Consider the following 16,500-nt stretch of genomic DNA (forward strand, 5'->3'; position numbering starts at 1 on the left):
AGCGGCGAAGCCCGCACCCGGACGCCCACCCCAGGCCCTAGGTGTTCGGAGGGCGCCGCGGGAGAGCGCGCGTACTGAGGGGGGAAAGGCTGTAGGGGCTGCAGGGGAGAGACGGTGCTGCGGCGGAGCGGGGGGCACGAGAGGGTGCCGCGGGGGCGAGGGGTCGGCAGAGGAGGGGGCCCCCGTGGGCTGGGGTCTGCAGGGAGGGGGCTGCCCCGGCAGCAGGGCCCTCGGGGGTCCCAGGGGTGAGGGGACCGGGGACCGCGCCGGTGCCGGGCTCGGGTGCAGAAGCGGGCCCTGGAGGCTCCGGGGTCCGCTCCGACCCGTGAGGTGGCCCAGCCGGGGTGCGCCCGGGGAGCCTGCGCGGGGGTCCCCGCTGTTCCTCGGCTCCCGCACTGAGCCCGCGGCGAGCGCGAAGCGGTAAGGGCCGGCTGCGTACGCAGGCGGGTGGAAGTCGGGGACAGACCAGCCGCCGCGCTCGGGTGCCTGCGTTCAGCGTGTCGCGGATTCGTGAACCTGAGAGGTGCGGGACGCAGAACCGGCGAACGCGCAGATCAGGGTGCGTGGCCTCCTAGAGCTTTCACTCCGGCAGCAGTGACGGGAACAGGGGTAGAAAACGGCCGCCACCGTCTTCCAAACCGGTCCAAGATGTGCCCCAGCCAGGGGAGCCCCCACCTCATGGGTTTGTGCAGCAGGGGGAGGGAAGGAGCGGATGGGCACCCGGTCTCAGGCCTCCCAAGCCTGGGGTCTTGGGGTGGGCCCTGGCTCAGCGTGGGGGTCTCCCCAGGAAGGGGGGGGCAGTGTGTTTGTCCCCCAAGCCCCCATGAGTCCCCAGAGAAGGAAGAGCTGAGTCCATGGCCAAGGACAGAGTTTAATTCTAAAGCGAAAAGGCCGGGCCACACAGGGGGGCCCTGAGCTGGGTCCCCGCGTCCGCTGGGCGGGCAGGAGGCGTCTGGGGGCCCGGGCTGCATCTACTTGGAGGTGGTCTTCTTGGACTTGTTCAGGTAGGACAGGGCCTCTGTCTGCTGCAGGGGGGGCACTCTGACGCCTTTCTGTTTGAGCTGACTGTAGTAGTCGGCTCTCTCAGAGATGATCCTCTGTGACAGAGACGAGGCCGAGGCTGCAGGGACCCTGCCTCTCCCCCCACGAGGGCGGCCGGCCCGCAGCAATGGTGTGCACGGACAGTGGCTCTGTTCTCCAGTGGGGAGAGCTCTGGTCTGTAGCATTTGCTAACTTCTGGACTGGAAACAACCCCACCAGGGCTGAGCCCACCCCCAAGATGAAGCCACAGAATTTGGAGTTGGGAAGAGATGCCTGCCACAGGCGGGCAGGAGTCCCCTCTCCCCTGAAGCAGTGCTAGCTCCACTTATGTCCTCCAAGAATGTCAAGCCGCCCAGACCAAGAGAGCTCAGAGGCCATGGAGTCTGTCCCACGCACAGGGAGATGGCCGGCCCCCTCCCTCTCCTCTCCTGCTTTGGCACATGTTTGGTGTCCAGCAGAGGAAAGGGCTTCTTTCCTGGCTACTGGGGGCTCCTGATGACTCCTCCCTTCCCTCGCTCCTTCCCCCGCTCCACACAAGCAACAGGAGCCAGGCGGCAGAGGCCTCTCCCCAGGTCCTCTTGCAGGTCCCCCCACCAGGCTGTTGCTACCGTACAGGGCCCCACCCCACAACATAGGGGAAGGAAATCAGGGCTCGGGGAAATGTGGGTGCTGGAAGGTCATAGGCACCTGCTGAGGCAAAGGGCCGTGCCATGGGAGGCTTGGAGCATGGGGACAGAAGCGGCCCCTAATGAGAATCCATAGGGCCCTGCACAGAGCACATGACAGTCAGGGGCTCTTCTCCCAGATCCCCACCCCCAACACCGTGCCCAGAAGGCGGACAGACTCTCTCCCATGTGCTGAGGGCAGCTCTAGGGCTCAGTGAACCCAAAAGGTAGCCCACCGCTTGTCAGCCGAGGCCCACAGAGGTGGGGTGCTTGCTCCTACCAGCCCCAAAGCCTGCACTATTTCTCCGTACCACCCTCCCGCTGTGAGGCCTGTGCTTGGGGTCAGTGAGATGACAGCCTGAACCAAGGCCAGGGAGGGGGACCATGCCCAGGTCCTGCTGAGGTCCTAAGAAGCACCCCCCAAAGAGGACAGAAGCTTGGGGGGGTGCTCCTGCTGCTGGAGAATCTCCAGGACCTCAGCAGCTTGGCCCCATCCCCACTGCACCCCGGATCCGAATGCTGAGAGCAGCCTAGCCTCACCAGAGGGAGATCTGGTCCCCTCTCCCCAAGCAGAGAGCAAGGATGATCCCGGGGTACACAGTGAATGGTGACACAGCCAGGACAAGAATGGGGGTCCCCTTAGTCCCCAGCCACAGATCAGCAAGGGGCACCCTGGAGACAGCCTCGGGGACCAGGAGGCAGCCCAGTGCCAGGGATACCTGCAAAGCTTCTAGAATGTCATTGTCGGAGATCTCAGTAGCAAAGGACTTGGCCCCGGAGGTGCTGAAGGTGGCCTGGAGGATCTTGTTTCTCAGCCTCTCAAGCTGTGAGCAAAGGCAAGGGGGGAGCCAGTCACGCCCACCCCTGAGGGAAGCTTTCCAGAAGGTATATCTGTCCTCACTCTTCATAGCTTTAGGAACTGGAAGTGTTTGGAGAGGCCGCAGGTCTGCCTGTGAGCTAGAAGGTGCCGGATCAAAACCCAGACCCATGGGGTGCCTGGGTGGCTCAGTGGGTTAAGCCGCTGCCTTCGGCTCAGGTCATGATCTCAGGGTCCTGGGATCGAGCCCCACATCGGGCTCTCTGCTCAGCAAGAAGCCTGCTTCCCTCTCTCTCTCTCTCTGCCTACCTCTCCGTCTACTTGTGATCTCTCTCTCTGTCAAATAAATAAATAAAAAATCTTTAAAAAGAAAAAAAAAACCCAGACCCAGGGCGGCTGGGCACTCAGTCTTTAAGACTTTCTACTACTTTTTTTTTTTTAATTGAAGAAGTAAACCTGTACAAAAAAAGAAAAAAAACAGTACAAGTTCTCCAAAGCATCCCCAGGCCATCCCGTCCATCCCCAAGGGCACTGGCACGGCCCTTCCTACCCCGGGGGGAGACTCTGTGATGGCCCCAGGGAACACCCTGCTGGCGGATGAGCCCCTCGCTGTTAGCAGCGAAGGGAACACCGGCCCTCCGTCCCTCCCGTCGTCCTCCCACTGTCCTCCCAGCCCTCCCTCCCGCTCTCTGGAGGGTGAGGCCGTTCGTGCCCGGGCTCAGTGAGAGAACAGTGTGTGCATTAACCAGCCAGGCGCCCGGCGGGGACCAGGCGTTAACTAGGACGGAGCTAAGCCTGTCTAGTCTTGCTGCCGACAGCATCCTCGTGCGAGTGCCGTGTCCCAGCCCACCTCCTCCAATCTGTACCCCAGAAGCACTCAGACGGGTCCCCCAAGTTCCTCGTGAACAGAAGCCCTGACAATGCAGAAGTGTCACGTGGGAGCCAGCCTCCAGGGAGCCTGCCCTGCCTCCATAGGGCTGAAGGCCGGTCCACTTTGCCCCGGGACAGCGTTGAAGTGACAGAGGGCATGTTAGGAGCCCCTGGACCTTGGGTGGGGAGGGGGCTTCCTTTCTTTCCAATGTGGATTGAGGCTAGCTCTGAGCCCTTCCCTATGGGGTGTAGGGGTTACCGAGGGAATGGGGGCCTAGTCCCCTGTACTGGGAGGTGACTCCTGCTGGGCAGGGGTGACTGTCACCTGGGTGTCCAGCCACAGTGCCCTACAGCCCAGGTTGTCTCGGGCATTACTCACGGATCACCGCACCGCACCACTCCCTGCAGACCCCAGACCTGCCCCCACAAACTTTCTCAACGCGGTATTCCAGGCACTACCAAACTCACAGGGAGAACCAGACGGGGCCACCACGCCTCACCCACACTCTAGCGGGGGGACCACCGGATGATCCCAAACAGTTTTAGGAGAGCAAGGGGGCCCTGGGTGATGCTGCCGATCTACCCACCGGGAGGCTGGCCCCTGCGGGAGTGGGGGCAATCACGCCCCGCCACAGCAGGCACTGGAGGGGGAGGTGTCCCTTCGAAAACCTTGGGACACAGGACTTTCTCTTTTCTGGTTTTTGGATTCTGGATCGGTCGGCTCTTGGCTGATTTCCGTCCGGCCCGAGAGCCCTGCACCTCTGTCTGTGCCTCTGCTGGCCTGCAGCATGGGGGCTCCGACACGGGGTGGGGCTCTCCGCACCCCAGCTGCACCCCCGCGCAGCTCGAGGGGGCTGGGGGGTTCCTCGCCCCTCCAGCTGCAGGCTCTTGTGTGAGCAGCGAGGACGCTACGAACACCGGCTTCCCAGCACCGTCCGGCGGGTCGGGAAGCTTCCCGGAGCCGCCCGGAGCCGCCCGGAGCCGCGCGGGATGCACGCGCGCTCCCCGAGGACGACAAACAGACGGCGTTGCCCCGCGAGCCCGGCCCGGAGCGCTCCTTCCAGGCCGGCTACCCCAAACCTCGTGCCCCTCACGGCGCAAGCCAGACGCGGTCCGCCCGGCCTCGGGGGCCCCTCCCGCCACCCCGCAAGCTGTGCGAGCCCCAGCAGCCCTTCGCGCTCCCCGCCGGCGCTCCCGGAGCGCCTCCCCTGTGCGGGGGCGGGGCTAGGAGGAGCCGCGCGCCGAGGCCCCGCCCTCCCCGCGCACGGCCCCGCCCACCCAGTACGCGGCGGCCTCCCGCGGGGCGGGGCGGGGCGCGGCGCGGCGGGGCGCGGCGGGGCGCGGCGGGGCGCGGCGGGGCGCGGCGGGGCGCGGCGGGGCGCGGCGGGGCGCGGCGGGGCGGGGCGCGGCGGGGCCTACCCGGGACTGGGCGCTCTCCAGAGCCACGCGCGCCTGCTGCTCCGCCTGCTGGATCAGTTCGTTCCGGCTCAGCATCTCCTCCTGCAGCCACTTCCGTCTCTGCAGGTGGTTCTGGTTCTGGCTCACCTGCGCCTGCAGCTGGCTGACCTTGGCGTCGTACTCCGAGATGGCGCGCTCCTGCTTGTCCAGTTGGCTCTGCAGCTCCGACACTTGCTGCACGGAGCCGGGGAGGGCAAGGGAGTTGGCCCCTCGGCCCAAACGGGTCGCCTGCGTCCCCGCCCGCCTCTCCCGCGAAAGGCAGCCGACGCTCAGGGAGCCCCGGTCCGTCTGGAGCCAGCGACGGCAGAGGGGCTGCGGGAGCGCGCGCTCCCCGGGTTCCTGCTCCCCGGGGGCTGCCGCAGCCAGGGCCCGACTCACTGCCAAGGGCTTTCCGGCTCGTCTTGCCGGCGCCATCAGGACTGACGGCCGGAACAGCGACCAGGCTGTTCAACCACACCTGGCAGCCACCTGGCGGTCACCTGGCGGAGAAGAAGGTTGTCCTTCTCGGTGATGCCCGTTATCTCTTTGAGCTTCTTGTCTTCCCTGAGGTTGGAGAACTGGAAGGCAGACGGGGGGTTGGCTCAGGGGACTTGGGGGCAAGAGGACCGTCGGAGCGCTCGAGTCCAGCTTTTCTCCCCGAGCCTCGAGCCTCAGTACGGTGAAAGCGGTGGGATTTCTACCGAGGCCGAGAAGGGGGGAAGACAGCAAACACGTGGGGGCTGGAGAGCAGGGCCTGGAAGGCCAGATCCTCAGCCAACAGGGGTGGGAGTCGAAAACAAGCCCAGCTCACTCTTCTGGTCCCTAAATCTCAGAAATCCTGGTTCTTCTGGATCTGGAGCCTAATGTGGGGAGGATTGGTGGGTACTTTTCCAGAAATTGAGAGCTGCAGACCAGTCCCTGCCTTCAAACGGCCGGGAGCCTGCGCCATGGTCCTGTGCCACGAGGCTGAATGTTGGGGGCACAGCAGAGGGTCTCTGGCTGGGGAGGTGCCAGGCTCAGGGGAGGATGAACCCCCCAGGCTCCAGAGGGGGGATGTGGGTGCCAAATGTGGATGCCCCTGCTGTCTTCCCATCTTGGCTCCCAGAACACCAGTAGCTAGGCCTTCTCATTCTAGGCAAGAAATTTCCAGGTTCCCAGAAGAACTAACAAGATGACCTTCAAATGCTTGGCCCACATGTGCCCATGCATGTGAAGCACAAACTTACTACCACGTGCTCAGAGACCCCACTCAGCTCTGACATGAGTGAGGCTCTCTCAGGAATGACAGACACCAAGACAGGGACACAGGGCAATTGCAGGGGATTACAAAGGTTGGGGAAGTTGAGCCCAGCTATGGTGAGTGTTCCGTAAGGGATAGACAAGACACTGAATCGTGAAATGAAAGAAGAAAGGGCATTCAGAGAACAAGGGAGAGCTCAGAAACCATCCGTGGGAGAAAGCAGAGCACAGGAGTTGACTGGGTAAAGTGCCAGGAATGTGGGCAGTAGAGCAGACCCGGGCAGTAGACCCGGAGATGGGGAACAGGAGGGAGCAGACAGCAAGAGGAGGAGGTACAGGGGCCCAGGGACTCCAGGAGGAGGGTTCAAGAAAAAGACAGAGGGAAGAAAAAACAAAATAAACTATGAAAACTTCCAGAGCGGAGTTTCAGGACACCTGGGACAAAGACAGAGCCCAGCGGTTTTCTGTAGAGGCAGCAGCGGACCCAGACCGCAATCCCGGGCAAGCGAGAGTTGGGAATGTGCAGGGCTTCCCCCAGCAGCCCCTGCTGCGAGGGCCCACGGGCAGTGCCTTCACTGCAGATGCAAAGTGCTCTCCCAGCTGCGGTTTGGTATCCCACCAAATTCTACTGATGTGTACAATAAGGACATTAGCAGGATATGTGCCCCCCAAATTTACACACAATCATTCTTTCGTCAGAAGACTACTGCAAGATGCGCTCCAGTGAAAACACAGGAGTAGATCAGAAAAGAAAAGAAACCTTAATCCTGTTCGGCAAAACCTCTCTTTGAGTCCCAGATGGGCATGAGCTGCTGACAACCATACCCCGAGCACCCCATCGTGGTGGGACGGCACTGGCAGGAGGCTGACCTCCTTGTGCTGGGGGCCCCAGGAGTGGGAAGAAAGAGGGGAGCACTAGATCATGCGAGGATGGAGAAAATTCCAGGATGGACGTTAGAAGCCACCTGGAGACCTGCAAAGTGATTCCTAAGGAAGAATTGAGAGCAGTTGGCCCAGGGGATGGGCCCACGAGAGGGGCCAGGATGGGACACGCCCCTGTTGGATGACAAACCTGTGAGATTATTTCATTCTTTAGGCTGTGCTCATGAATAACTTCGATAAAACAAAACGCTTAGCAGAGGCGGGGCTCGGGGGACCGGCACATGCTTAACCCTGGGACCCGAGCATGCGGGGATGCTGGTGAGATGGTCAGGAGCCAAGCAGGCCAGGGAGGACAGTGCGGGCCAGTGGGCAGTGCAGGGCCCGGGGCGTGTGTGACCCAGGACAGGCCGTCCCGGCTCAGGATGGCGGGATGGGTGGGGCTACTGGTGCCCACTGCATGATGGGGCACAGCACCTTGTTGGACATGGCTTGTAACTGTTCCTTCCGCTCCTGGAGCTCCTTCCGCAGCATCTCGTTCTCCGTGCTCAACGTCTGCAGTTGGGCTTCCTGGAAATCCACTTGGCGTCGTAAAGATGCGATGGTCCCTGTGTGAGGTGTGGGGGAGGAGGAGAGAGGGCAGGGGGCTGGGACACCGAGACAGACGGGCTCCATGGCCCCAGGCTGAGGACGGCTGCCTCCTGCCTGTGTCCCTCAGTCCCCTGGGCCTCCCTCCCTCCGGGGGCCCCCGGGCCCCCAGGGCCCCACCTGTTGCGAGCGAATATCTGGTCCTGGTGATCTCCAGGTCTGCCTGGAACTCCTGCATCACCTGCTCGTACCCCTCCAGCTGGGCTATCAGCTCCTGCTCAAAAGCCTCCTCCAGGGAGCGGGAGCTCCGCCTGCACTGGTACTCCTCCTCCTCCTCCTCCTTCTCCTCCAGCTCCAGCTCCACCTCCTCCTCCTCCTCCTCCTCCACCTCCTCCACCTCCTCCTCCTCCTCCAGCTGCTCCTGCTCCTCACCCCCCTCCTTGGGTGCAGCCCCCTTCCTGCCTGCTGGGCCCTTCCCTTCCTCATCCTCCGCCGCCTCTGCCTCCGCGCCTGCAGCCTCTTCCTCTTGGCCGCCAAGGTTGTCCAGGTCCTTGCCTCGGCAGATCAGGGCAGACTCCTCCTGATGCCAGGAGAGGGAAGGAGTCCTAGGCAGGAGTGCAGGGGAGAGGGAGCACACCGCCCACTGCCATGACAGTCTCTGGAGACCACCACTGCCTGGCCTCACTGGGACAGGAGGGCTGGAGTCCCTTTTCTGGGAGCTGCCCTGCCACCCTGCACCTGGTCCCCGCAGGCATGGTTGAGGCCGACGTTCGGAGCTCAGGGAGCATACCAGCATCGCCCAGCAGCCCTGGACAGGTAGCCCGGGGCCCCACCTGCCCGCTCAGGGTCCGGCCGGCCCGCACCTGCCTCCAGCGCTGTAGCAACTCCTCGTCTCTGAAGAAGGTCTTCAGGATGCTCAGCCTCCCGGCGAGCTTTGGCACAGGATCCTGGAAGAGTCCGCATGAGCCCCAGGGTTCCAAAGTGCACCCTCAGCTCCCCCAGGTGACCTGCTGAGACCTGTCCTTCTGCAAGGAGACAGTAGCCTCTCCACATTGCCGGGGGAGGGGGACCCGGTGTCTTCCTCCCAAGGACACCGTCTTGGTGAGAAAGTAGGTGTTGACCTACAGATGGGCCCCCCTGGGGGGACGGTGACCAGTCAAGGGGCAGCCCTGGGAACAGTGTGGTTTCTGGCTCCCCTGGATCAGCCCCAGGGAACGGCCTTGCAGCAGTGGGCACCCCTGCTTTGTTCCAAGAGTGGAGGGCGAGCCCGCCGTGCCCCCGTTACCTGCCCCTGCAGGCCCAGTGCGGGCTCACACCTCTCTAACAGCCCCCAGAGGCCAGGGAACAGTGCAGGCAAGCCGATGCTCCCAGGCCTCTTCGAATGCCTGCTACCCTGCCCCCCGCTGGCATGACGCTATCCATGAGTGTGGCAGCTTGCTCAGGTGGCATCTTGGGGATTATGTGATGATCTGAGGCCCCACCCCACCTCATGTGTGCCCCTGGCCTAATGCCAGGGTGTATCCCCAGGTATGAAGGAAATCAGGTTTTAGAAAGACCAGGTGACTGACTGCCCCCCACCCCAGGTCCTGCCTCATTCCGTCCTCTGCCCAGACCTGGGGAGGGGCAGCTCCCCTCTCCCTGCTTTCTAGGCAAGGACCCTTAGCACCTGGCAGCCGGAACAGATGGGGTGAATCCGGGCCACCATGCCTGCGGGGACCATGGCTAAGCCAGGGCTGGAGACTTCAGCTGCTGGGGGCCTTTCAACTTCCAGGATCTCAGGGGGTCCGGCCCTCATCTTACAGATAAGGAAACTGAGCCCAGAGAGCGACATGACCTGTCCCAGGTGTGAGAGCAAGCTGGCAGCCTAGCACAGGGGTCTGAGCTTCCACGAGGACGTGGCAACCTTCCGGGATGATGGGGCCTTAGCCAGGGGCCTGCGGCCACCAGGACCTTCGGGCGATTGAGAGCAGAGCCCGTGGCTCGGCCCCTACTCACCTTCACGCACTGGCACACAAATGTCTCCTGGCCTTTGCTTTTCAGGAGGCACTTCAGCTGCCTCTTCAAGGCCTCCCTCTCCTCCTGGAGGGCCAGCACCTCCTCCTCTTTCTTCCGCAGCCGCAGCTCCAGCTCGGACAGGCGCTTCACCTCCTCCCCCAGTGACAGCAGGCAGTGATCCTAGGCACAAAAGCATGGGCAGCCCCTGGATGCCGCATGGGCTCCCCCCGACCTCCCGTCCTCTCTGGGCACCGGCATAGCCACATCTCCGAGCCCACAAAGAGCAGACCCTGACATCCCAGGCACTCCTGCCCACGGGGAGGCCCAAATCCTCACCGGGAGAGGCTCGAGCCACCTCCCTTTCAGGCCTGGGCCTGGCCAGCCTCTAGTCGCAGCGGGGGACACCGTTCTTCCACAGGGCCCCGCACCGAGCCAGCAGCACCCTGTGAGAGCAACCCCCTGGGGCTGGTCAGGGAGCCAGACCCTCTGCCCCTCCCCCGTCTAATCTCATAATCTCAGCGGTGGAGACGGGGTATGACCTGTTTGGAGCCAAGGACTAGCCATCGGAGTTTTGAACAGAGAGCACAGAAAAGGAAGAACCTGGGGCTGGCGGTGGACCCCACACCGTCCCAGGAGGGAAAGGAAAGGAACTTGGAACTCCTCCAGATATCTGGGATTGAAGTGCTAGGCTCCTGTGAGACCCGTGCATCAAAGAACCAAAAGGCACAGAGGAAGAGAAAAAATGTCTCAAACAGAACGATAACGAACATTATCAATATTCAGCTCCACAACTTCAAAATATCAACACCAAGTATTGAGACTTGTGCGGTGAGGCTGAACTGCGGAGAGGACAGACTCACAGCCGCCCACACGTGGGCCAGGGCAGGCAAGGAGAGCAGCGCCTGGGCATCCACCGGAGGGATCCGGGAAAAGAGGCTACGGTGGAAGGGAGGGAGCAACAAGGACGGGAGCGGAGAGGACCCAGGCGGAGGCGGGAGAGGGGAAGGGGGCAGGTGTGGCTGGAGCGCAGGGATCTCACGGGTGCACGGAATTATGTACAGACTAAGCTAAAATAGCTTGGCAGAAAGCACACTCCTTCCCCCGGAGCCATGGTGATCCAGACTCATGCACCTGTCTCGCAGCAGACGGCGGCTGCCGGAAAGGAAACGCTCGTGTCCCCTGGGGCCGCTGAGTGGACATCATCCCAGCATGTCGCTGCAGGTGGCTGTCTTGCCTCCAGGGGAGACGCGCTACCTCTGCCAGCTCAGACCAGGTGGAGACGAGAGAAAGAGAACCCTAACGTCAGCTTCCAAGCTCCTGGAGGCAGCTGAGCCTGAAGCCCCTCTCGTGGCCACTTCCCACAAGGGAGCGTTCTCCTTTCCGTGGTTTGCGAAGAACTTTGGTTGACATAGACCTGCGTGTCTCCGCTTCACTCTAGCCTCAGGTTTTCCCGAAAGCAGTCACAGGATACGGGCACTTCTGAAACGACGACGTCTGTCAGAAAATGCAGAGCGTCGGGAGTAAAGGTGACATGAAGGCCCGTGGAGCCACGCCTGGGCGTCGCGCACCCACCATCTGCCCCACACGGAAGCCTCGGTAGCTCTCAAACCACCATTCGAAGAACGGGAGAGACGAGGCCCAAGTTAGCGCTGTGGGGAATGGAAAAGAGGCTCTCTCCCCTCCCCCCTGCAGCCAGGAGGGGTATGAAGAGACCATCGGGGGGCTGCCTGGGTGGCTCAGTGGGTTAAGCCTCTGCCTTCAGCTCAGGTCATGATCTCAGGGTCCTGGGATCAAGTCCCACATCAGACTCTCTGCTAGGCAGGGAGCCTGCTTCCTCCTCTCTCTCTCTCTCTCTACTTGTGATCTCTCTCTGTCAAATAAATAAAATCTTTAAAAAAAAAAAAAGAGACCATCGGGCACAGGCTCCAACGAATAAATCGGAAAGTTTACATGAAACAGACACATTCCTTGAAAAACATGGCTTATCCACACTGAGACAAGAGAGGGGAGGAGGCCCGAGTCTCTTTCAAGGAAGCGAATCTGAGTCAGCAGCTCTCAGAGCCGGATGCCTCCCCTCACGCAGACTCTTCCAGAGAACAAAGCAGGAGAGAGAAGATGCCTCCCCACGTCTTGATTGCTTGCTTTAAGGCCACAGTGACTCTGACACCAAAGGCCAACGAGGGAAGGACGGGACCGGCGGGCCAGGCTGTCGGAAACGGTGACACCGAGTGTGACATCACGGCCGGTGAACTCACAGGCGGGCCTCTGCTCACGGAGCCGATCACTACTGTTTTCAAGAATATATCCTCTTCGGTGGAAATGGTGGGTCAAAGGTATGGATGGTGACGTCATGAGACATGCACGGCCCCCGCTTACCAGTGGGGACAAGACCCTGCCGGCTCAGCCCGCCAGCAGGCCCGAAGGTCTGGAAAAGAGCCGAGTCATGGGAGCCTGAGGAGGGTCCTGGGGGTCCTTTTTGGCCGCGTCTGGGGACCTGCTTGGACAGCTAAGCAGACACCCGAACAAGAGGGCTGGCCGGGCCTCCTCTCAAGCCGGGGCGCCAGGGTCGCGCTGCTGCTCAGGGCTCTGTGCCCGTGGCCGTACCTTCTCGTGGATGACTGAGATGTACCAGGGTAGCCGCCTCTTCGGGTAACTCCGCGCCAGGACGGGGCTGCTGGGCACCGGGCTCATGGTCTGGGATTCGCTCCTCTTCCGCAAGTAGTTGAACTCACAGGCACTCTTACTAAAGGGAAGGAGGTGCCCTGTGGAGAAGCCACGGGCGTCAGACTCTTTGCGGGCTGAGCTGCCCTGGGGCCTTCCACGGGGTTGTCCTCCTCGCAAGACCCCACAAGGAAACCCTTCACTGCCCAGCTGGGCTCCTCCACACCTCCTCCTGCTGGCCGCCTACGTCCGTCCCTCCCCATCTGTCCCTGTGTGTGTGGGAGAAATGGAGGGAGATGGTCAAAACAGCCCTTGGAGACCCCCAGAGGGTGGGAGCCAGGACACCAGGGGTCACGCTCATGGCCTGGACATTTGTGTGGGGCTTCCTCGCATTCAGAGGAAGGAGACCTCTGTGTGCGGAGATCATCTTTGGATAGACTGAAGCAAGCCCATTTGTGTGTGGGAACAGCACGTTCTACTCGAGGAGGGATGCATCCTCTGTAAGGGCTGTAGGGTCGGGCAGGGGGTCCTGGGAAGGGAGGCCCATGCGGGCATGATCAGGGAGCTCCGGGGGGAGCAGCAGCCCTGGCAGGTGCAGGCAGAGGCCCCAGAGCTTGTGTGCCAAGGAGAGGACCCCAGGGCCATGCTCATCCCGGTGGCAGCAGGCCCTGCCCTCACCGTCCACCTTCGTGTCCGAGGCCCGCTGGCTGCAGGACGGGTCCTGGGTCACCTTCCAGGAATCAGAGCCCGTGCACAACTCCTCAGCCACCTGGGCCGAGGTGGATGAGCCTGCAGAGGGTTAGAAACACCTGCTGATGACAGCTAAGGCCACATCTTCCCAAGAACTCCCGGGCAGGGACGACGATTTCCTCTCTTTTTAAACTTCAAGTGGGATTAAAGGTGACTTTTCTCGGTGGATGTACGGGATTGAACCCTGCGACTAACTCTGTCCTCCCGCCTACCATTCATGTGCCCACCAGGAACAGCCCAGGTGCAACTTAATCTCTGCAAACTGGTGGTCCTCCTGGAAGGTCCTGGAAGGGCCCAAGTTCCCTTCTGACACATGGCTCAGCCTCGAAGTCTCTGAAAGGCCCTTCTACCCAGAGGGGCAGGACCCCATCTCTCCTCAGCCATCAGGAATCACACCAGTGGCCGGGGCCCTGTGGACTGCATGTAGGACACAATGTGACCCCTCCGCCCATCCCAACACTGCCAGAATTCATGGACCGGGAATACTGGCTGCTCTCTGAAGTTCCAGCCCTGAGAAAGGGGAGCTCAGGGCCTGCATGGGTCAGGGCTCCTGCTTCTGACATGAACAAGGCCCCCATCGCTAGCTACAGGCGCTAAGCCTCCATGTCCCTGCCCCCTGTGGGGACGCGGACCAGTGTAGGCCCAGGAACTGGGAGGCATGGGGCACTGCCGGCCTGGCCACTGTCCCCTGTGACCTCTGAGTGCCTGGCTGCTCTCTCAAAGCCTCCTGCTCTCCCAGGTCAGAATGACATGAGGTCACACCAGACAGTGGCTGGGCTCCTTACCAGGGTTTGTTCCTATCTTTCGCCTCATGACCTCTTTCCTGCAGCTTCTAGAATTTTTGAAGCTTCTCCCTCTCCCCTGCCCCCAATCCTACTGAGTCTGGTGAATGAGAAATGCAAGAGAAAAAGAGAAAAGCAAGAGGCTTTCCCTTCCCCCACCCCTGCCGCCAGCCATGGGCGTGCTCCAGCTGGTGCTTCTACCCGCACAGTGAGTTCCCACCACTGGCTGCTGCTTTGGCTGACTAGGGTCGGGAAGGTCATCCCACTCCTCCTGGGAGGGAGGTCGTTTCCACGCGGGGGCCCCCTCGTGGGTGGCTCTCACCGTAATGAGACATGGACGTGGCCTTGGTGCTGAACTGAGGGCAGCCAGGGCGCTCGAGAAACGCCTTTCTCAGCTCATCCAGTTTGGCCGTGAAGCTGGTGTCCTCGGGGCTGGGGGCTTGCTTGTACTCGCCCTGCTGGAGTGGGGACAGCAAGACCCTGGAAGCCATGTGCACCAACCACAGCCATCTGCCCCCGTCCCCAGGAACCGCAGACTTCAGGACAGGCACACGCTCCCACTGGAGAAACTGCCGACATCCATCTGGGGCCTGACTTTCTTGTCTCCCTGAGCCCATGGTGGATTCGGGAGCCTGCCAGCTGCTCTGTCCCTTCCTCCTCCTCTCTTCCCCCTACTTCACTCTTTTTTGAGCCCCCCCTGACCCCCGAAGGCTTAGGGCAGAAGGCCACCTTCTCTCCCAGGTTTCCGGGCTGCCAGTTCTTTGCACGGCCAGAATCAGCCCATCTTCATCCATCATCAAAGCCTACTCGGAAAACCGTGTCAGGCGCCCAGGCCCTGAGGTCCTTCATCAAGGGCGAGAAGCAGGCCAGCCCCGCATTAGCTGTGCCGTGGCCCGGCTGTCCCCCTTCCCAGACCCCGCACCTTCTTCCTGTAGAAGCGGCTGATGGCCTGAGCCGACTTGCTGAGGGACTGCTGTCTCCGGCGGAGTTTCCATTCCGGGACCAGGTTGTCCCGGCTGGCCATGCATTGGAGAAGCATCAGGCCCTTCTCCATCAGGCTGGGCACCATGCTCTGCTTCTCAGGCGGGCTGGCTCTGCCGATGGGCACCATCCTTGGGGAGGGGCGGGAGGACGGGGGGTGCCTTGCACAGACAGCCCCTGTGCGCCTCTCTGCCTAGAGCAAGGTGTCGAGGGGAGCAGCGGCTTGAGCGTGGACCTGCTGCCGGACACAGCCCTGGACACGACCAACTTCGGAAGCTCTAAGTCCTGTGGGATCCTGGGAGCGCGTATGGCATCACAGATGTCTCCATAGCAACCAAGCGGGTCATCCGTCTTAATCTGCTAGGACCTGTCTTCACTGGGAAGAACTGTGTATCTCAGCCTTTCAGCCGTGCGAGGGGCTGCTTCCCTCTGGGGCAGTGCGCAGCCAACACCTGCACCACTGGCTCCCCTCGGGGTCAGCCGTCCACATCTTGGGACTTTAATCTTCTAAGTACTTCTCCACCTCGTTTCTCCACCTGTATCCCCGAGCAACTGTCACCGCTCGACTCTGTCACCTTTCCCTTGCAGTAATCTCCCCGTGAGTTTTGTGCGACACACTCTTTTTTTTTTTTTTTAAAGATTTTATTTATTTATTTGACAGAGAGAAATCACAAGTAAGCAGAGAGGCAGGCAGAGAGAGAGGAGGAAGCAGGCTCCCTGCTGAGCAGAAAGCCCGATGTGGGGCTCGAACCCAGGACCTGGGATCATGACCTGAGCTGAAGGCAGTGGCTTAACCCACTGAGCCACCCAGGCGCCCCAAGTGCGACACACTCTTAATTTATGTTCACTCCCTCTACCTCCATCCCCGCCTGTGCCCAGCAGCCGGCCCACTCCCTCCCCTGCACTTCCCCTCGTCCCAACGCTGGGCTCGGGTGTCACTGCCTGGAACAAGGAGCGTGCTAGGCACCCGGGCTTGAGTGAGGATAGAGGTGGCCCTCTGGGTTCCCGGGGAAGACCCCTGGCATGGGCACCACTGTCCTCACCCCCTCAGTCTGACCTTCTGCACCCCACACTGCGGAGTCCTTGACAACAGCACCTGTGCAACCCACTGTGTCCCGCCAAACATCGGTGAATTTGCTAGCCCGCGGTGAAATGCGTGGCTAGACGTGGCTCCAGGCATCTGCCCACAGTCGTCCTCACCTGTACCGTGCGCACGCACATCTTTGCAAACATCTCCCCTGTGCACACGGTCACACACGAAGCCCAGCCCGTCTCGGCCGTGAAAGCACATATGTTGATGATGGGATCCGGGGCAGGGAGGTCGGAAGGCGGCTGAAGCCCAGTGTCTGGAGGTCAGACCCCATCGCCGACGTATTAGGACCTGCGCGTCCCTGTCTAGTCCCCCCACCCCTCTGCGCCAGCTTGCTCGTCTCTGCAATGGGGGTGCAAATGGTACCCATCTCCTAGAGTTGCTGTGCGGATTTACTTGGGAAACAGAGAGAGAGAGAGAGAGAGGCATAGGGGCCCCTGGTCAGTAGAGCCCCAATGCCGGCTGCGCTCACCGCTGCGGTCCTCACCCTTCTTCCGCGCCGCTTCGTCGCCTGTCCAGGTGACCGGGAGCACCCGCTGCTGAGGCTGCGAACCACGGGGGCGACTGGTGAGAGCCCATCGTGCCGGCTCCTGCTTCACCCGTGTGCGTCGTCGGCAATCTGGAGCCCACGGAAGCCAAAAAGCAAATTCCTGCTGCCTTTGCCTTCCTTCCTGTGGTTCCGATGCCCTTGGTTCCTCACTGAGT

At 61.7% G+C, this 16,500-nt stretch overlaps 1 protein-coding gene across 1 annotated transcript; it reads right to left on the reverse strand.

The window, feature by feature from the left end:
* Positions 1-861: 861 nt before the first annotated feature.
* On the reverse strand, positions 862-15,321 carry CCDC27 (coiled-coil domain containing 27). Its single transcript, XM_047724273.1, has 12 exons — positions 14,647-15,321; positions 14,047-14,182; positions 12,871-12,981; positions 12,136-12,293; positions 9,532-9,711; positions 8,394-8,483; positions 7,717-8,116; positions 7,426-7,556; positions 5,331-5,408; positions 4,813-5,025; positions 2,426-2,530; positions 862-1,097 (listed from the first exon to the last, which is right to left on the reverse strand). Exons 1-12 carry the CDS (start codon positions 14,833-14,835, stop codon positions 972-974), a joined length of 1,917 nt encoding a protein of 638 aa, XP_047580229.1. The 5' UTR covers positions 14,836-15,321; the 3' UTR covers positions 862-971.
* Positions 15,322-16,500: the final 1,179 nt, after the last annotated feature.

Source organism: Lutra lutra, chromosome 4 (genome assembly GCF_902655055.1).
Source record: "Lutra lutra chromosome 4, mLutLut1.2, whole genome shotgun sequence".
In the NCBI taxonomy this organism is placed as follows: Eukaryota; Metazoa; Chordata; class Mammalia; order Carnivora; family Mustelidae; genus Lutra; species Lutra lutra.

Excerpts from the sequence above, each read along its gene's own strand:
- CCDC27 (XM_047724273.1), bottom strand. The coding sequence starts at position 14,835 with ATGGTGCCCATCGGCAGAGCCAGCCCGCCTGAGAAGCAGAGCATGGTG. Across the intron at positions 8,484-9,531 it reads TTGTGTGCCAGTGCGTGAAG|GATCCTGTGCCAAAGCTCGC; the intron begins GTGAGTAGGGGC and ends GGACTCTTCCAG. Across the intron at positions 7,557-7,716 it reads CAGATATTCGCTCGCAACAG|GGACCATCGCATCTTTACGA; the intron begins GTGGGGCCCTGG and ends CACCTCACACAG.